Source organism: Vidua macroura, chromosome 21 (assembly GCF_024509145.1).
Source record: "Vidua macroura isolate BioBank_ID:100142 chromosome 21, ASM2450914v1, whole genome shotgun sequence".
Lineage (NCBI taxonomy): Eukaryota > Metazoa > Chordata > Aves > Passeriformes > Viduidae > Vidua > Vidua macroura.
Window position 1 is genome coordinate 10,980,254 of NC_071591.1, and position 20,128 is coordinate 11,000,381.

At 48.7% G+C, this 20,128-nt stretch overlaps 1 protein-coding gene across 3 annotated transcripts in view; it reads left to right on the forward strand.

Moving 5' to 3' along the window:
• RABL6 (RAB, member RAS oncogene family like 6) overlaps nucleotides 1-18,569 on the forward strand; it is a 54,300-nt gene extending 35,731 nt beyond the window's left edge. For 2 of the 3 annotated variants that reach the window (XM_053996416.1, XM_053996419.1), the window contains exons 9-15: nucleotides 685-1,022; nucleotides 3,235-3,400; nucleotides 10,541-10,759; nucleotides 11,320-11,668; nucleotides 13,751-13,922; nucleotides 15,802-15,851; nucleotides 16,505-18,569. In XM_053996416.1, the coding sequence (XP_053852391.1) occupies nucleotides 685-1,022; nucleotides 3,235-3,400; nucleotides 10,541-10,759; nucleotides 11,320-11,668; nucleotides 13,751-13,922; nucleotides 15,802-15,851; nucleotides 16,505-16,708 (1,498 nt within the window). In that variant the 3' untranslated portion in view covers nucleotides 16,709-18,569. The remainder of the gene's footprint in view (nucleotides 1-684; nucleotides 1,023-3,234; nucleotides 3,401-10,540; nucleotides 10,760-11,319; nucleotides 11,669-13,750; nucleotides 13,923-15,801; nucleotides 15,852-16,504) is intronic. The other variant, XM_053996417.1, reaches the window with a different exon arrangement.
• The last annotated feature ends 1,559 nt before the right edge of the window (nucleotides 18,570-20,128 follow it).

Below are 20,128 nucleotides of genomic sequence, written 5' to 3' on the forward strand. Positions count from 1 at the left end.
AATCCATTCTTGGCTGATAAAGAGGTTATTACAGCAGTTTTCTTGAGTACTGTGATTTATTCTGCAGAATGTAAAAACATGCCATTCCTACAGCACTTACTCCTTTAGAGACATGTCCAACAACTGACTTAAGGTTGCATTTCAAGCCCTGGCATGCTGTTAAAGACTGTCTATTCAGGGAGTTTCCAATAGTGTTGCAAATATAGTTTTCATCCTGTAGCGCAGAGCAGGTTGGGATTCTCCACACCTCAATGCAGATGGGGTGAGTTCAGCTCACGTGGGTAAACCAGATTTATTGTGACCCAGGGAGTCACAGTCTCACTGGAAGCAGATCCATACCCTCCCAAGCCCAGCTGGAAGTAGACCCATACTCTCCCAGCTCAGCACACAGCCAGATGAAAAGGGCTTATATAAAGGAAGGAGAGGGACTCTTTATATGGTCAGGTAGTGACAGGACAAGGGGCAAAGTTTTAAACTGGCAGAGGGCAGGGTTGGATGGGAAGAAATTCTTCTCTCTGGGGGTGGGGAGATCCTGGCATAGGGTGCCCAGAAAAGCTGTGGCTGCCCCTGAATCCCCGGAAGTGTCCAAGGTCAGGCTGGAGCTTTAAGGTCCCTCCCAACCCAAGCCAGTCTGGGATTCTGAGATTCCCCATTCCTTATTTTCGTAATTTATCTTCCCCACAGGTTCCTGGAAATGATGGAAGCCCGAAGCCAAGGACACACATCACCACTAGCAACGAACGGGCAGAGCCCCTCCTCTGGCTCCCAGTCACCCATCGTACCTCCGAGCTCCGCATCGACAGGCAGCTCCAGCCCCAGCACCCCACAGCCGCCGCTGCCACTCACCACAAGCGCCATCATCTCTCCTGACCCCGCCTCATCCTTCTCACCAGTGCCTGTCCCCGAGACCCCGCAGCCCCCCCCAGCCACCGCAGCTCCCGCAGCCCCTGTGCCCAAGCGTGGCATCATCGCGCGGCTCTTCGGGACATCCCCAGCGACCGAGCCCACTCCTCCCCAGCCAGGTAGGTGCTGGTGCCGTGTCCTGGCAGGCTGTGACCCATAGGCCTTCCAGTTTTCATTTCATTTTTTCCCTGCAAGAGGCTGAGCAGACAGGTGTGGAAGGCCACAGGCGCCATGCTTGTGCAGCAGGTGTCCAGGAAGACTTGGGCTGTCATTCTCTATTTTCTCCTGATTAACGTTTTGGTTTGTCTCTGTGCTGGATGGGGACTGTGCCCAGCCAGCTGGGTGGTGGCTGTAGCATACTTAAAAGGGAGATCCTGAAGACACAGGAGACACTAATAAAATAAGTAAAATGTCAAATTCTTACCAGGAGCAAAAATACCTCTTGAATAGCAAAAAAATTACTAGAGAAGATATTTGAAGTGCCGTCCTTGCACACATGTGGCAATCCGCAGGGGCTCCTGTGCATAACGGAGAGAAGCAGAACACTGGGTTTAAAGGTTATTCAGCCAGAAATGGTCACGTAGGTCCAGGCTCCACAGCAGATCCCCCTCTGGGGAAATCTGCTCCTTCAGAGCAGGTCTGGGAGCAGGGAGTTCTCGGCTGCTACCTCAGCACTGGTACTTGCTGGAGCAGCACAGCCCTCGGTCCAGACCCTGCCAAACAGAGTGCCAGGCAGAGGCATCAAGGGTTTGTTGCATGTAATTTTACTGATCTGGACCATAATTTGCCTGTCACATTCACTTTGTTTGCAGAACTAACTGGAACTGCAGAGCTGGCACTGCCTAAAAATCATGACATGGTTTGAGTCACCCTTTGGAAATGCTTCTCACACTGGCTCACAGTGCTCCTGAGACACCCACAGAGAGAAAGTAGGAGGTGCTGGGGACACGGGTTGCAATTTCAGATGTTGAAATGGTCTAGTTTTAGATCTACACACAGTGTTCTGCATCCTGTGCCTCTTCCCAGATATGACACAATGCACCCATTTTGGTTTGTTTTTGACTCTTCCTACCCAGAGAAAACAAAACAAAAACCAAAGAGGGGAGCAGATGTCAGAAATCCCTTGTTGATAAAAAAAACCTTTTATCATTTTGATCTGTAGAAAAAAAGACAAGTAGTCTACTACCAGTGTTACAGTGATTGGGTTTGGGGTTTTTCTTTTTCTTCTCTTTTTTTAACTCTTTCTTAGCTTGACAGCTGTTTTGGGCTTGTGACTTTCAGCCCTGATATCTCGGAATGTTTAGGGGCAGTTGCAAAAGGCAGCCAGGAAGAGCTGGTGTGTCAGTGTTGCAAGGTTTCAGTGGTCTGCCAAGGGCCTGCACCTCCACTGGAATGTACCCAGGCACCAATTCACTGGAAAGCCGCTAAAAAATCATTGTTACCAAGTAATACTTGGTTTTTCTGGGAGCTACTATTTAGGATTTCTCTTGTAGTCTTGGAGTAGTAATTCTTTTGGCTGTGGTTTAGCTTACACCAATGCTAGTCTGTGGCATTAGTGGTACTGTTGGTATGCAGAAGTGATCTGAAAGTTGTGCTAAGGAGAGCAAAAATCTAGAAAGAAAAGGCACAAGTCTTGTTTTATCCAAAAGAAAAGTCTAGATGTGAAGTGCAGCATAAGCAGAGGAAAAACATTGAGTATTGCAAATTCTGGAAAGGTTAATCACTTCAGGCTTCTTAGTTATGCTAATTTCATGAGTTTACATCCTGATACCTTGAAGAAGAGTAAAAGTGTTTCTACAGATAAACTGTATTAAAGTCACACTCTATTTGAGGTAGCTCTTGAGCTTTTGTTTACACAAAACATCTAAAAGCACAATGTGAACAATTCTGCCTTGGACAGTTACAACTGGAAAAAGCAAGAGGATAGGAGAGGGTGAACTGAACAGTCTGGAAAAGGTAAGAGAATAGTGAAGGGACATCCCCCAGGAGCAGTGCACATAGCACAAGTGTAATAAAACCTGTGGTACAGTCAGTCATGGCATTCCCTGGAGAGCAGAGCCAACCCTTGCCAGGGAGGTTTTCAGTCCGTCTAAAAGCCTGGGTCAGCCTGGTGCATTCTAAACCACAGCTACCATGATCTGTGAATGCCTTCATGTCAGACTCTGGGCTGTTTTGTATCTTGTTCTTAACCTTCCTCTTCCCTCATTGTGGATGGAGCCAGGGTCCTGCCTCATGGCTACTGCCACCCTGGGCAGCACAGATCTGGAAAAAGCCGATTTCTGTCTTGCTTGTGGTGACACCAATGTTTTACAAATCCTGTCACTAATGCAGATCCTGCTGCTGCCACTCCTTCCTCCAACCCTGCAGCCCCTGCCAAGGTACAAAGCGTGGAGGACTTTGTTCCTGAGGACAGGCTGGACCACAGCTTTCTGGAAGACCCAGCACCGCAGAAAGACAAAGGGAAACCACAGGCCAAACACTGTGTGGATAGTGAAAGGTAAGGAAAGGAGGGTGGCAGCAGGGAGGGCAGGTCCCCAGCAGGGACACACCTGGATGTGCACCCCAGCTAACGTGGTGCAACCATTCAGTGATTCCAGAGCAGTTAGCCATCCCAGAGGTTTTCTGGGTGTGCTATGGTCAGTCATAGCATTCACTGTTTCCCATTTAGTGACACACAATGCTCCCTGGGAAGGAGGAACATCACGAAAAGCAGATTATCACCTTCCTGGTGCTGCTGTCTTGCTTTGTGCTCAGATTAAACCGCTGGGCCCTTTCCATCCCTTTCCTGGGTCAGGAAGGGATTTTCCGTCTGGCCAAACACACCGAATTATTTGAGATATTTTCCTTCTGGAACATAGTTCACTTTGCAGGGATACTATGTTTTGCTTAATTAATATTTTCCTTCTGCAGAGGCACAAAGTGTGGCCAAGCTCCTCTGTGACTTGGTAATGTCATTCCTGAGGCACTATAAAGGGATTTGGGGTTTGGTGGAGGACACTTGGGAGCACTCTGTAGCTCTGTGGGATTCTGGGAGGAAGAAAGGATGGAGAAAGTCATGCTCCTTTGGGAGTGTCACTGCATGGTTGCCTGCAGAATCAAAAAAAAAAAAAACTCTTAGGGAGTTTCTGCTTCTTTTTCTCTGTGTCCAATGTTTCTCCCCAGCATTTTCTCACTAAACTGGAGAGACACAGATTTGATGGATGATAGGGAATGGGTTGGCTATTCACATCCAGAGGGTAGTGATCTATGGCTTAATGTCCAGTTGAAGATGGGTGGTGTTCCTCAGGATCTGTACTGGGACATGGATTTCATCCATGAAACAGGGGGATTGAGGACACCCTCATCAGGTTTATCAATAACACCAGGCTGGGTAGGGTGGGTGACGCTCCTGAATAACGCAATGTCATCCAGAGCCTGGAAAACACGAGAAGTGGCCCATGGGAACCTCATGAGGATCGCCAAGGCCAAGCTCAAGTTAGTGTACCTGGGTTGGGGCAACCTCTGGGATCAGTCCAGGCTGGAGGGTGAAGGGATTGAGTGCAGCCCTGGGGAGAAGGACTTGGGGGGTGCTGGTGGGTGAGAGCTGGACCTGCCCCAGCCCTGAAACTCCCCATGCCCTGGGCAGATCCCCATCGTGGGCAGCAGGGGAGAGGGAGTTCTGCCCTGCTCAGGTGAGACACCACCTGCAGAGCTGCCTCTAGCCCTGAGGGCTAGCATCAGGAGGATGTAGAGCTGCTGTAGAGAGTCCAGAGGAGGCCACGGAGATGGAAGGCCTGGAGCCCCTCTGCTCTGGAGCCAGGCTGGGGGAGCTGGGGGTATTCACCTGGAGAAGACAAGGCTCTGGGGAGATGTTATTGCGGCCTTTCAGTAGTTAAGGGAAGATGAGCATGGAGGTTTTAGCAGGGCTTATTGCAATAGGACAAGAAGTGGTGGTTTTAAACTAAAAGAGAGGAGATTCAGACTAGGTGTAAGGAAGAAGGATTTTACAACAAGAGTTGTGAGGCCCTGGCACAGGTTGCCCAGGGAAGTGGTGGATGCCTCATCCCTGGAAACATTCCCAGTCAAGCTGGATGGGGCTCTGAGCAACCTGATCCAGTTGCAAATGTCCCTGCTTAGTGCAGAGGGTTGGAACAAGCTGAGTTTTAAGGTCCCTTCCAACCCAAATCCAACCACCAGTCTGTGATTCTATAATTATCTCCTTAAAATGGCAGAGCTGTGCTTATGCCATAAGCTGTATTTTCTCTTTTTTTTTTTCTTTTCCTTTTTTTCTTTTCCTAGCTTTGATTGTTTTTAACCAAAAAAAGAAGAGGGGACTGTGTATACTGAGCTGCTCAGACAAGAGGAGGTGCAATGAGCCGTCTGAAAGCAGACTGTCTCTTAAGAGGTGACCTAAGCATACTCTCAGGCTCTGTATCCCTTTGCTCAGAATATTCCTTGCCTGCTGCCTCTTGTCATCAACACTGGATTAACCAGGAGAGTAATTAAGCATGGATACTGCTCATCTGTGAATGTGGTGGATTCTGTCTCTTTTGACATCCTTGTCATGACCCAGTGTTCTCTACTTCAACCACAGCAACTTTAAATCAGTGCTGTTTGTGAGGCTCAATGCCTGTGTAATGCAGGTCAGCCTGAATCATCATCCCTTGTGATGGCAGAACACGTGGATGTTTTATTAAAACTAAAAAAAAAAAGGCAAGAGAAAAGTGGTGGTTGCTGGCAGCATGCTGGCCTACAAATCATCTTGCTCATGGCTGTGGCAGAGCTGAGATATTTTTCTGGGTTTAACAAGGAATTGTCAGAAGAACCAAGCCTGACCTTCTGAGGGACTGGGTCCTGAGGTGCCCTCAGAGCTCTGGAGCTGCAGTTCTACTGTGGGTGGGAGGCTGATCCTTCACAAAGGCTTCTCTGCTCCAGAGTGTCAGTCAGTGGAAGCAAATAAGTGTTAAACTGCATAAAAAGTCAAACATGTCAGACAGGGGTGCAAGAACCCTGCTCCTTTGTTTAGAGTTCATCCTTTGCTCACAGTGATACCCAGTGCAGTCACAACAGCTCTGTTTCCCTGGGAGGAGACCTAGCAACACATCCCTGCAAATTGACATGCTCATTACTCCTCTGCAACCTGGCATCCATGGCTTGCTCTGGTTTCTTCTATGTGTCACAACGTTTTCTCAGTGGTCTGGCAATTTTCCATTCTGTTTCTTGCCAAAAAGGACCTACTAGAATAAGCCAGATGTGCAGAAATGCAGAGATGCAGATGTGGTTCTGACCATCACCTGCAATAATTGTTTTCTTTCAGGATGTCAGTTACAGCCCCACGGTAGCTGGGAACAGCATTCCAGTTCTGTAAGCACTGCCCTCGATAATCAGCTTCTGTTGCAGTGAGGAGGTGGTTGCAATTCCCATAAAATCTGCTGCAGAAATTTATCTCTGACCTAAAGAACACTGTAGATCTGTGAAATCACTCAAACCTTGGGGAGATTTTATTGGTTTTAAAAAATGGAATCCTGGAAGCTGCTTTTCCCCTGTATCTGTGAAGAACAAGGCCTGAGAATGTCCCAGCAAGATGCATTCTGGTCTCGTGCTCATTTTGAAGCAGATACCTGAGTGTTGAGCTTACACAGCTCAGCAGCATGCCTGGGTGTGCTGGAGCCAAGGGTAAGCTCCAGGACTGAAGTGTCATTGAAGATGTGGCAGAAGAATGGGCCATGTTTTGAGAATTTGTGAAATTACTTCTCCTACCCAAGAGGAATCGCCTTGGTGACTGTGAGCAGGAGTCCTGCAGGGAGCTCTGAGAACACCTCAGTGTACTGAGGTGCATTCTCAGGGTTGGAAGGCAGCTTGGGGGCCATCCAGTTCAACCTCCCCCTCATCCTGGGCCACTCAGAACTAGTTTTCCAGAACCGTTTCCAGATGGGTTTTGAATATCTCCAGAGAATCCACAACCTCTCTGGCAACCCATGCCAGTGCTCAGGCATGCTCTCAGTGGAAAACGTGTTCGCTGATGTTTGTGGGGAACCTCCTGAGTTACAGTTTGTGTCCCTTGCCTTCTGTCCTGGCACTGGGCAGCACTGAAAAAAGCCTGTTTCCATCTTCTTTGTACCTCCTTCAGCTGTTTAAATACCTTTATAAGGTCCCCTCAAGCCTTCTCCAGGCTAAGCAGTTCTGGCTTTCATGTGGGAGAGCCCTCCCTCACGTGAGCAATGCTCCAGTCAGTTAGTCATCCTCATGGCCCTTCACTGGATTCACTCTCTCTTTGCTGTGCACTGGACTCCAGCTGTGGCCTCACCTGTGCAGAGCAGAAGGGCAGCATCACCTCCCTGACCTGTTGGCAGTGCTTTGCCTCATGAAGACCAGGGCACCATTGGCCTTCTTGGCAGCAGGGGCACCTTGTTCAGTTTGGCATGCCCCAGGCCTGCAGTGGCGTCCTGGGTTTTGTTCAATGGCATGTTGTGGTTCTCTGACTTGCAGTAGAGAACTCCCAGAATCAGTTTCTTTACTAGTTAATTAGGAGGGTATTTCAGTCTCCCAATTTGCTGTTTCAGAACTTAATTTGCTGCCCTGAGCTAGCATGGATGTGAGCGTACCAGAGGACCTAATCTGGCTCCAAAGCATCTCGCTCTTGGCTCCTGCTGGGTCAGGTGGCCTGGGGGGCTGGGGGGCTGAAGATGTCTGAAAGCCATTTTATGCTTTACCTGACAGTGTTCCTGATCTTTCTTTTCTGCATCCTTAGACATTTATCTTAAACATGGATTAGATGATTAGATGTCTGTGTCCTTACATCTGAAGGGCTTTGCTTTTATGGATTTGCTGTTATGGATTCCGTGATGCCCAGTTGTGCTAGCCCAAGGGAGGGAAGGTTCACAGTAAAAGACCAACATCTCCTAGAACATCCACACAGGCTCATCCTGCAGCGTGGGATTCCCTCAGCTTACCTGCTTTATTAGAGATTGGGCTTTTTCTCTTTCTTTAGCCCCACAAAAGGATGTGGCTGGAGCCCCTGAGCTCCCAGAGCCGTGGGAACACGGCCCAGCCAGGTTTGAGGCTGTGAGCTCAGGTTGCAGCAGGGTTTGTTTCCTCCCCAGCAGCCAATCTGTGACACACTGGAGGCTCACAGAGGACACCCCAGCAGGCTCTGTGGTCACTAGCTCAGAGCGGACCTCAGTGAGCAGCATCATTTTGGGGGTACCTGCACCTGCAGACACTTTAGCTCAGTGCTCATGCCAGCTTGGCAGTGCTTCAAGGGCTGCAGGGAGCGGTGCAATGTGCTTGGGTTTGCATGCTTTGCCTTCCTTCCAGCTGGAAGCTCAGGACCACAAGCTGATCCTAGTTTTGCCTTGTCAGAGCCTGTTTATACTGAAGCAGTGATTTTCCTGATGTATATTCACTCCACTGCTCTGCTCTTACGCTGTCGCTTAGCAGTCTGTGTTGGCTGGAGATGGAGCCAGGGTTCTCACTGCGGAAGGACGTGACCCACTTTGGTGAGGGGAATACACGTGGGGGTGTACACCCATTTAGACTGGGAAAGCTGGAAATGCTGCAAGTCTGTGTGGAGCGTGGAAGGACAGTGGCAGCAATCTCTTAAGAGCCCCATGCCTAACAGAGCAGTGATGTGTTGAAGAAAGGTAGTGTGTCTAGTTCAGAATAATATCTTGCCATTTTTAGGATGCAACTCCATTTTCTTTTCAGTGCATTTCAAGAGAAAACCCTGCCAGTGCTTTGAAAACCTCAGGATTCACTCATTTGTCATTCCTCCAGCCTTGGGGGCTGCTTGGGCACCAGTTTTCCTCTCCTTTGTGTGGCTGGGCTGTGTGCCTCCATCCTGGCATGGTGTGAGAGCAGCAGTGTTAGTGATGAAGGGGCTCTTCAGCAGCCTGGCCCTGCTCAGTAGGGCACTGAGAGCAGGTCCTGAGAGCAGAGGGATCCACAGCAAGAACAGAGGGAGGGCCTGGTCCAGGTCTTAGCATTCCAGCCCAGACAAGCACTGGTTGTGATCACTGGTGTCCCATTGTCACAAACAACTCCATTATCTGTTGGCAGATGTATTAACTCTTTAAAACTATCTTGTCAAGCAGTACCCAGCCATATAGAGGAGCCAGAGTGAACAGTTGCCATCATCCCAACTGTGTTTAGGGTATTTCTCATCTCACCAGCACACCATACTCCACTGTCTTCCAGTGCTTGTCCTGTGCTGGGAGCACCACTTACTTCCAGTTAAAGGATTTTAGGGTTTTGTTTATGTCTGTGCAATCTAATCTGTTCCAAGCTATAATATGTTTTTTGTCTCTATATAAAAAGAAGGTTGTGCTTGTACCGTCCAGGTGGCATCATTAAAACGGCAGAGACGTGCATGTAGGGTTGTCAGGAAGGAATTAGGTATCTCTTGTGGATGAAACAAATAGAACAAGGAAAGGTGATGGCAGAGGCTCATCAGCTGAGCCTGGGGAAAATATCTATATTCCTGACATGAGCAGATTTTTCAGAAAGTGTTAAAATTGAGTCCTAGGGACATTCAGACAAGAATCCTCAATTTCAGCTGCAAAGCTCTCTCAAGCTGCCTTTGAACACAGAACTGTGCTACATCCAGGGAGGCTGACAGACTCCCAGCTCTGGCAGTGTGTTCTTAGGTTAATTTAATTTGGGCAATGTTAAAGCTTGGCTATGGTGTCTGTGTATCTGCCTGCTTCAAGGAGCACCGTAGAAACAGAAATGGTTCCAGGAAGCTAATAGCTGCCAGTGAGCTCCCGTAGCAGTGACAGTGTATGATCAGGTTTAATTACAGGATGTGGCAATGAAGACAGACAGGTCCCATAGTTTGATCCTATCAAACTAGACTGATCCTTGCATGGATGGAGCTCCATGTTCTGATGAAGCTGTGGCAACAGGCTTCTCTGTACCTCTGAGGCTCATCTTCTCCAGCCACACATTTCCAGCTTGAGGGGCAGCAACTGTTCTGTGACACATCCTGCTGTGGCCCTCTTGGTGTGGGGCTCGTGCCACTGCTGCAGCCTGCAGAGGGCAGGTCCAGCCTGAGCTGGGCAGTGGCAAGGGAAGGCTGGCAGTGCACAGAATCACAAAATCACCAGCTGGTTTGTGTTGGAAGGGACCTTAAAGCCCATCCCATTCCAGCCCCTGCCATGGCAGGGACACCTTCCACTATCCCAGGTTACTCCAAGCTCCATCCAGCCTGGCCTTGGACACTTCCAGGGATCCAGGGGCAGCCACAGCTTCTCTGGGCACCGCATGCCAGGGCCTCACCACCCTCAAAGGGAATAATTCTTTCCCAATATCCTGTCTAACCCTGCCCTCCTTCAGCTTAAAGCCATTCTCCTCGTCCTGTCCCTCCTGACCCTTGTACAAAGTCCCTTTCCAGCTCTATTGGAGCCCCTTTAGGCACTGGAAGGGGCTCTGACACCTCCCTGGAGTCTTCTCTTCCTTCTCCAGGCCTGACTATACCCATTTTCAGCCTGTCTCTAGAGCAGAGGTGCTCCAGCCCTTTAATCATCAGCTGCCCCAGGCTGGGGACATGTCCCCGGTAGTTGGCTGTACAAGCCAAGCCAGTCTCAGTCTTTGTGCAGGGGGAGGCAGGTCTCTCCAGCACCTCCTGAGATGCTGTGTCTGATCACTCTCTGTGTTGCAGTGATGGAGAGGCACCTGGAGAGAACCCCATGGTGGCGGGTTTCCAAGACGACCTGGATCTGGATGACAAAATCCCCAGCGGACCAATGCTGGCAGCAGAACGGGTGCCAAGCAAGAACATCACCCTCTCCAGTGAGGAGGAGGAAGAGGAAGAGGTGAAGGACTCTAAGGTCATCCTCATATCTGATGGAGACAAAAACACAGAGCAGGAAAAAAAAAGGTACAGAGCATAGACTGAAGTGTGGGGTTGTGCTGGCAAACCTGGATCTCTCCTGCATCCTGCCACTGTGTGTGGCTTCTGGGAAGTCTTGGTGTCCCTGTCTGCCTGTTCTTCATCTGTGAGCTGGGGCTCTAGTTACTGTAGGTATAACTGCTATGTGTGGTGTGTCGTACCCCGTGCGCTCCTGTGCCACTGGGGTGGTTCTGCATGCTTTTCCTCAAATTTGAACAAGAGCCTGGAACTAAGCACCAGAGTGGCTGTTTGTGGTGGTGTGGGGAGGAGAGAGGAGTCAAGTCTTGGGTGAGGGGAGTGGAGTCACTCACCACACACTGTGCTGGGGAACGATGATGTTCTCCACATACCATATCCTGTGGGGTGAGAGTTATCCTCACACGAGAGTTATCCTCAGCATGAGTGATGCATTTGACACCACACTCCTATAGGATGCACTGCCTTTCCCAGTGGGATGCATGATGCAGCCCTCAGGCAGGCTTTGCTGTTAACTGCACCTTGCTCCACAGAATAGGGTGGACAGGCTCTGACAACTTGTTTCTTCTCAGGTCTTCCAGAAATTCTCTGAAACCCCAGAGTGAAGCAATTTTGACCAAAGCAACTGACCCGAAGCCTCCTGACAGCTTACCTCCACGTTCTGGGTCTGAACGAAACAACAGCAGCAAGGGCAACATGAGCCTGGCAGCTCCTGCTGCTGCCCCCACAGCAGCAGCCCAGGCCTCAAAGGCCACTGCCCAAAGCAAAGGACTTGCTTCCAAGCAGAAAGTGGTCAAAGAGGAGAAGCCTGAGGAGTCTGACAGTGATCAAGAGGGACCAATAGCTACTCAGATGCTCTCATTCGTTATGGATGACCCAGACTTTGAAAGTGAAGATTCTGACAGCCAGAAGAAAAGAATGGTAAATAACAAGCCCATGTTGCTGTGAGCTGTGCCAAGCTGAGCTGGAAGGGTTGAGGCATTGCCGTGAGCAGAGACTTCATCTGATCTCCCCTCCCTCAGCAGCAGTTGCAGCAAGGCAGGTGCTAAGCAACCTGCAGAGTTTGATGTGAGCACAAACCTAGTAATGCTCTGAGTATGGAAGCCACTTGGCAGCAAGAACCCCATTGAATCACAGATGCATAGAATACCCTGAGTTGGAAGGGACTCAGAAGAATCATTGAGTCCAGCTCCTGGCCCTGCACAGACACCCCAACAATCCCATCCTGGGCACCCCTGAGAGTGTTGTCCCAATGCTCTTGGAGCTCTGGCAGCCTCAGGGCCGTGCCCATTCCCTGGGGAGCCTGGGCAGTGCCCAGCACCCTCTGAGGGAAGAACATTTTCCTAATATCCAGCCTAGACCTTCCCTGACATGAGGTTTGTGTTTACAAACACAAACAAGATTTGTGCTTGTGTGTTTTACTGTGCTGTTTACTCTTAGCCAGTCCAGCAGTGTGGGAGGTACGAAATGTAAAGCTACTGGGTTTTCACGTGAATTTTAATATGCAGAAGCATGTGTCTGCTAGAAAGAGTGAGCTCCTTGCAGTCAATCCAGCAATAAAAAGGCCATCACAAAATTTGCTTGGCAAAGCTTAAAGGGAAGAAGGAAGGTCTGCTTAGGAAGGACTTTCCAGGACAGCAGAAGTAGCTGTCCTGTGTGAATGTCTGTGACATTCAGCACGTGCCAGCAGCTGTCCACTAAAACAAATACACCAGGAGTCCCCTCACACCTACCCTGTATTACAGGTGGAGAAGACACTTGTCCTGCACCTCTTCTCTGAACTGGTCAGAACTTGCTGCATGGCTTGAGAGAGCCCTGATTTTGGTGACCTCTACTCACAACCTGCAGAACAATCTCTGGAAACTGCTAGCAGTGATTTGGGATGGGCAGTGGCTGTTCAGGGGTGTCCTGATCTGGGTTTGCTGGTGTTCAGGGGGTTTCCCTGTGTTGGCATCATTCTGGAATCCTGTTGAAAGGACTGTTGTCCCAGTTTCTTTGACCTTACTCATGTGTCATGCTGTTTATTAAGTAATTTTCTGTTCATTTTACATCTTAACTTCCTGCTTTTCTTGACAACTTAGTATGAAACCAAAAGTATTTGGATCAAGTTTCCATCTCTTGCATGCTCCAGTGAGAAGAGATTGATGAGGAAGCAGCAGTGTCAAGGGAGTGCCTGACCCAGGGAATGCTCCATAGCATGTGAATGCTTTCCCACTGCAGGGTGTACTGGTCAGGCAAACTAGTATAGACATCGCCATTAGCAGGGTGGGGCACTGCCTGACCAGCAGCACAGCGGGGTCGTTTTCCATCCGTGTACAAAGATACAAGAAAAGGTTGGATAACAGATTCTGAAGAGGATCAGTTGGCAGGTATCAGAAGATCATTAAACTGAATTTCCATTCCCATCATGCAGAGACAAAGGGTTTTGGGGTAATTTCCAGGCTCTGCAGCATCCTGGGTTTTAGCCCACGTTGAAGGGGCAGATTTGCCCTGGGAGCACATTCCCTTTTGGCTTGATGAAGGGAATTATTGTGCAGACACACTCTGCTTCCTCAGCCCTGATGCCTCTGGTACCTGAGACCCACAGAGCTGCACAGCAGAAAGCATTTGTTGCTCAGGGTTGGAGGGGAGTTTTCAGTCTATTAGATTGGATTTTCTCAGAACAGAGGTGCCTTCCCAGGGCAGGAGGAAGCTGATGCTGGTGAGCTAACAGAGTTGAAGGTCTCATTTAATCTCTTTATATTGGGATTTTGATTTCAGCAGCCCCAGTGCAAAGTTCTCAGAACACCCTTGCCAGTACCAGTGCAACTGAGGCATTTTACCAAGGCAAAAATTAGAGCTCATGAGATCCAGGACATTGATTTCCAGGTGATAACAGCTCAGTTCAGCTGGCATTTCTTTCCCTCCTCCCCACCTGCTGACATTTGACATTTTTGTATGCAAAATGTTTAGAGATTTTGGTTGCAGCATTTGTCAGTGTTGTCTGCCTTTGCTTCTCTCTAGAATGAATTCCCAGTGCGGGAAGATCTCTCTGAAATATCTGATGATGATACCTCACTGGCAAAGCCACCCCAACCTGTGAAATCAACAGTCCCCTCCTTTAAACTGAAAAATGACTCAGATCTCTTTGGCTTGGGTTTGGAAGAAGCTGGTCCCAAGGAGAGCAGTGAGGAAGGTAAAGCTCACACCTTATTTCCACTCTTGCTGCTTTTGTTTGTCAGGCATCTGGTTTTTCCAAAGTCTTTCCAGGGTGTCAGCAAAACAATTTGCACTATATAAAATACCCTCTAACTTCATGCAGTGCCCTGTGTGAGTCTGTTATCTGGTTTAACACAGCATAAATAGCTTTTAAGTTTTTCCCCATGAGGATGAGAACTTGGCTTGTCCCTGGCACCAGCCATGGGTTATTTTTGTCCCAGCTGCAAGCAGAAGCACATCTTTCACAAGCTGCTGCTGTGTAAGCCTTCCTGCTTAGCCCTGTGTGCTTGGGAAGTGGTGTTCAGCATTGCATTCCAGTGTCTACCCCCTCCAGAACTGGGATCAACTTGAACAAAATGCTCTGACATACTCTGCAAATTTCCTCTTCTGTTTTTGGGAAAGATGGGGTGGGATCCTAATCACAACCTAAGCATTCCTCGGGCTTTATTTTTTGCCCCCCCCCCCCCCCCATTCCCTGAGGGAACAAATCCTACTCATGCAAATAATTCCTGCTGTCTACGCATTACTGCAAAGCGACTTCCTGTAGACCTGCCCCGATGTCAGCATGAAAGATGGGAAGTTAAAGATTTAAGGAAGGAAAAAAGCTGTGAGCAGCACCAGAGAGCTCCTTGAATAGCTGTTCCAAAAGTGTGAGGAAGGTGTCACAGGCTGCCATGGTTCCATCACCTTGTCACTCTGAGCTGCTGAACAGCAGAGCTTGAAATAGCTATAAGTGTATCTGCAGAGGCCCAGGTCAATAATTTAACTTCAGTTTAGATTCTTAAATAATTAAATGTGGGTTCCTCACTATCTTCTCTTTTGGTGATAAATATAAAACCATTTCTCGGTCGTCAGTGATTGGAGCTTGACTGGCAATTAGGCTTCTCCATGGCTGCATTTACACTTCAGCTGAGGAAAAAGGCATGTGTAGGTAAGATTGACAGTCAAACAGCACCTGTGAAAAGTGGTGCTGCGGTGAAGCCTCTTGTGAAGCAGCCAAGCAGGTACTCCCCTTTTCAAGGAGGTTTTGTGCAAAGGCAGTGGACACTCAGCAACCAAGTCATCAGCCATAGTCATATCTGACACATGTGACAGGGATGGACTCTGGGACTCATTTGGTAGTGTGAAAGTATTCACCCCTGTAGAGCAGCGCTGCAGCAGGGATGCTTTGGGGATGTAATTTTCATACACAGTGTGAGCAGCAGTGAGTGTTGGCCTGCCAGGGTGTCCCATCTGCTGATACCGTGTCCTCGGTCGTCTTCAGAGAAGATGCCTGGGAGGATTTCCATCAGAGGGGAACTGTTCCCAAGAGCTCTTCTTCATTTCTGGAAATAACAATCCAGTCCCAAATTTGGCCTGTGGACCAGTTTGTAGAGTTAGTCTCTAGATGTGTTTCTTAGTAGCTGTGACACAGTGAACGTTAGGTCAGTGTTGATCACACAGATCATATAATGCTCATAATTAAACGAGACAGATATGGTTGAGTCCGGGTGTGAGTGCTGGGGCCTGTGTTGGTTCCCAAAGGGGCACAGTTTGGCCTGGGGTACTTTCCTTGCCTTTGCCTGTGGATGCCCAGCATGGAGCATTTCGTTCTCAGAAATGGGGCCAGGGCAGAATTACAGCTCTTACCATTTAAATTAAACACAATGTTTCTCTTTTGGTTTTTTTTGCTGCTTTGTTTTTGGTTTTGGTTTGTTGTTTGGTTTTTTTTTTGTTTGTTTGGGTTTTTTATGTGTTTGGGTTTTTTTGTTGTTTTTTTTTTTTTGTTGTTGTTGTTGTTTTGTTTTGTTTTGGTGTTTTTTTGGGTTTTTTTTGGTTTTTTTTTTTTTTTTTTGGTCTTTTGTTTGTTTTAACAGATAGACAAGCTTCTAAGGAGAAAAAGAAGAAGAAGAAGAAAAGCAAAGAGGTACTGTTAATTAAACAGATCTGCCATGTTACCCACCTGCCAAGGACCTTCCATGGTCCATGGCCTTCCATGGTTTCCTCCTTGGAAAAGGGACTTGGTGGACTCCCTTCCATGCTCACATCCTGCACCTCTGATTTGTGCCTCCTAGGCTCTGCAGACCACTGAACTTCAAAGCGAGCTTGTAGAGCAGTTGAATTTTGAAAAGGGAGTGTGTGAGTTTGTAAAATACCAGATGAGGAAGAGCAGTGCCTCTCTGCTGGACTGTGCGTTCATAGCACCATGATTTTCAAGCAGAGGGGTGCCCACAACATGTATCTCGTGGCTAGTGAGGGAAGCCTGCAGGAGGCCTTGTCTGTGCCATTTAAGCCTGTCCAGTACCGTGGTATTGTTGGGCACAAACTGTCGGAAAGACCAGTGTCCTATATAACCCAAATGGTCTGTCTGCTTTTCTGTCCAAACTTACAGAAGGGCCTTCGGTCCTTCAACCTGAGTAAGATACCTAATTCAGTTGAAGACATCCCTGCCCATGGCACGTGGTTGGACTAGGTGCTTTCCAGCCCAAACCATTCTTCAGAATCAGGTGTCAGGGCAGTACATCCTGGGTCACTGGCACACTCAGAGCATTTCCTAATGAAAATGTTCTCATTTTGCAGGAAGAGGACAAATCAGTGAAAAAGAAGAGCAAACACAAGAAGAGCAAAGAGAAGGAGGAGAGCAAAGAAGAGAAAGAGAAAAAGAAAAAGAAAAAGAAGAGCAAGGAGAAAAGCAGCGAGATAGATGAACTTGAGGCTTTTCTTGGTGGAGGAGGAGTTGGCATGAGCAAACCACGGGGCGGGGGGGACTACGAGGAGCTGTAGTTTGGCTGCGAGTGGACTCTGCACCATGGCTGTCTCCATCTTCTCTGATGAGTCACCCCAGGACAGGCACAGATGTGTAAAGCTTTGGCCCTTCACTGTATGGTCTCTCAAACCAGAATGAGCAAAACAAAAGCTTTACATCTGTGTGTGCTGCTCTGGTGCATCGTTACACAAAGAAAACCAAGCTGAGATGTACATGAGCCAGGGGAATGTTCAGGGCATAGCTCCCAGGCCTGCTGCCAGGCTCTCAGTTTTATTCCTTGCAGAGATGCCCCATCAGCTCACTGGCAGGCTGTGGGGCGAGGAGACTTGCCTCCTGCTCTGTTCCTGCTGCATTCCGCTCCTGCACACCTGAAATTCCTGTCTTGTTAAGAGGAGTGCAACAAAACATGCTGCATGAACACGTCATGCTCAACTGTCTCAAGTCCTTAACTTCTTATCCTTCCTAATTTTTTAAGGAGAAAGATTATATTGGCCATTGCTTCACCTGGCAGTTGATGAGCTTTAAGTCAAGCAGATCATGCTATGGTACAACTCTCTAAAGCAGCAGGCGCAGGGACAGTGTGAGAGAGAGTGTGATTGTTGAAGTCCTTTGAACAGGACCTTTCTGCACAGCAGCTTAATTAACCCTCACTGGTGCTGCTGTTGGAATTCATGAAGCCCATTGATTTCCGTGGCCCCAGTGTCTCAGACACTACATGTAAGCTGCTATGCAGTTTGGGAAAACAATGAAAAGTGCAAAGCTAACCTGAAAGAAAGAGAAAAATCAGTGCTTTTCTGCATTTCCCACCCTTGAATTTGCAAATTCCAGAATGCCCTGCTGCTGGGACCTCTCAGGGACATGACTCCATGTGGAAATGAAGATACCCAGAGCTTCAGAATTGGCTACAGGGCAGTGTTGGCATGGCAAGGCATTTGCTTCTCAGGCATTTTCCAGTCAGGCTGTAAACCCTGGCTGCTGCTCTGTGCCGAGAGGGACCAGCACTGCAGCTCAGCAGCGTCCGTTTTGCTCCAGTCCTGTCCATCCTGCAGCCAGCCAGTGTGCTGCCTTTCCTGCCCCAAGCAGAGAGCCTCCTCTGTCCCATGAGTTTGGGAAGTCTTTTAGTTTTTGCTTTGAACTTAAATCTATGGATTAGTACCTGCTCAGCAGCCGTTGGATGGGCACTACGGCCACCCCTTGGCACTCACCTGTGTCTCAGTCAGCAGTCCCTGTGTTTGATGGAGCTGGTTAGTTCTCTGTACCCTGATTTGGGTCTGAGGCCCCTTGCTCAGCTCAGATGGTGAAGCTTCCTCCAGGTTCTGTGCGTTACATTCCCCTCTTCCTTGTAAGCTGATTTGAGGTTTGGTTTTGTTCTCCCTCACTCCTTTCTGTTGTAAAATGTCAGCCATGAAATCCAAACTGGAGTTTCCTTCTACATCCCTATAAAGCAATGTGTTCTTTTGATCCATTAACCACTCCAGAGCTGTCTTGACCAGCAGGCATTTCCTGCTCTATTTTTCTTTTTCTTGTGCCCAAAATTCACTTGTAACCATTTCCTTATAAAACAAACTGTTTTTTTGCTGCATGAGCAGTGTGTTGTTCAAGTCTGTCTGCCATTAGCATTTGCCTCTGAACATTCCACGTGGCACTGTAGGGAAACTGCATGGGACAGTTCAAACTTTGCACATCCAGGGAGGAAAAGGAAGATTGAGACGGGACTGGTTTGTGGCCCTTCTGGGCAAAGGCAGGTGGAAGTTCAAGCCTCAGCTGCCTCAGTCCCAAAAGTGCTTCTGTTCCATCAGGATTTTGGGTCATGTTCCATTTTTGCGTTGAAAAACCCTGGTACAGTCCGTTCTGACTATAAAGCTCTGTTGTACACTTGTCTCTGCACATCTTCTTCTACCCCAGAGCCCCTGTACCTGGGCTCGGGAGCTGTGTGTCCCTCCTTGTGCTGCTGTGCTCTCACACCTCACGGGATGGGGCACTGAATTAAAATCCATTCCAAAAAAAGGAGCTGAACATAAAACCTATGAGTTCTTTCTCCAGAACTGATGTCTGCCCTGAGAGAGCTGTTGCTTCACACAGCGTGAAGGGGGCAGGGGTTCTGGTCAGGTGTGGGTACAGGGGGCTGTACTGGTGGCCAGTCCCTGCTGACACAAGTGCTGGCCTCGATGTGTCTGGCTCCTGTGCCAGGTTTGCTGCCATAGGAGCCTCCACATTCCCTGCAGCTTGTCAGCACAAGAGCTGAGGCAAAAACAAGCAAAGATGAGTCATTCTGCTTCAAAATACTCCTGTAAAAGAGAAAAGCAGATGCGTGAGCTGGCTCTACTTACACTCGAGCAGCAGGAGGGTGTGTGGCATGGTTTGGCTTCTGCAGCAAGACCAGAGAAATCCCACCCTGTGGGTAAAGTGGGAGTGTGGAAGGGAAAAGCAACCAAAAGACTTTTTATAATGCACACAATCCCAGAGTGATTTAGGTTGGAAGAGATCCTAAAGCTCATCTCATTCCAGCCTCCTGCCGTGGGCAGGGACACCTTCCACTAGACCTGGTTGCTCCAAGCCCTGTCCAATCTGGTCTTTTTAGGCTTGGGCTTCTCCCTTTTCCAGGGAATGCTGAATTGGTTTGAGCTACAGCGTGAGCTGTGACCCAGAGCCAGCAAGCGTGAGGGAGGGGAGAAGGAAATAGGACTTGTTTGAGCCAGGTTTTCCCATGCCATCCTTTCAAATAAGCTAAATATAAAAAGTATGTACATGCCTGTCATTATGGGGAAGCTTCTGCAGGATCACAATGATATAAATAGTTACTGCAAGCATCTCTGCAGGTACCAGGGTATTTGCTTTCAATTTTATCACTCATTAAAAAAAAAAAAAAAAAAAAAAAAAAAAAAATCAAGAGCTTGAGGCTGAGGAGCTGCAGTTTCTTGGAGCTAGTGCTGGCCAGAGCTGCAGGGGCTGGGTTTTAAGCAGTAGGAGGGAAAAGTGCAGATTTATTACTGCATTTTGGCTGGGGTTGTTTACCCAGCACAGCATGGGGAGCCTCATCCATCAGGGACAGGGTAGTGCCTGCTCCCCTGCCTGCCTGGGATCTCCAGGGCCACCAAAGTGTCTTGGCTTCCACTGTGCCAGCTTGGAGCCAGAGCATTTGGGATAAGCCAGGAGAGAACTCCAAGGGCCCCTGCTCTCACCCAGTGTCCCCTCGGCCAGGATGGCCCAGGTGCTCTCCCACTCTCTGCAGGTGTTTATCTGGGGAGTATTCCTTGCTGTTCCCATGCCTGGAGCGGGACGACCCAGCATGACAGTTCACAGCTGTTGTCACTCAGCAGCTCCTGGTGTGTGACAGTGCAGCTGCTGTGAGGGACTGTGGGTGCTCTAAGGGGCTGTGGGTGCTGTAAGGGACTGTGGGTGCTGTAAGGGGCTGTGGGTGCTGTAAGGGGCTGTGG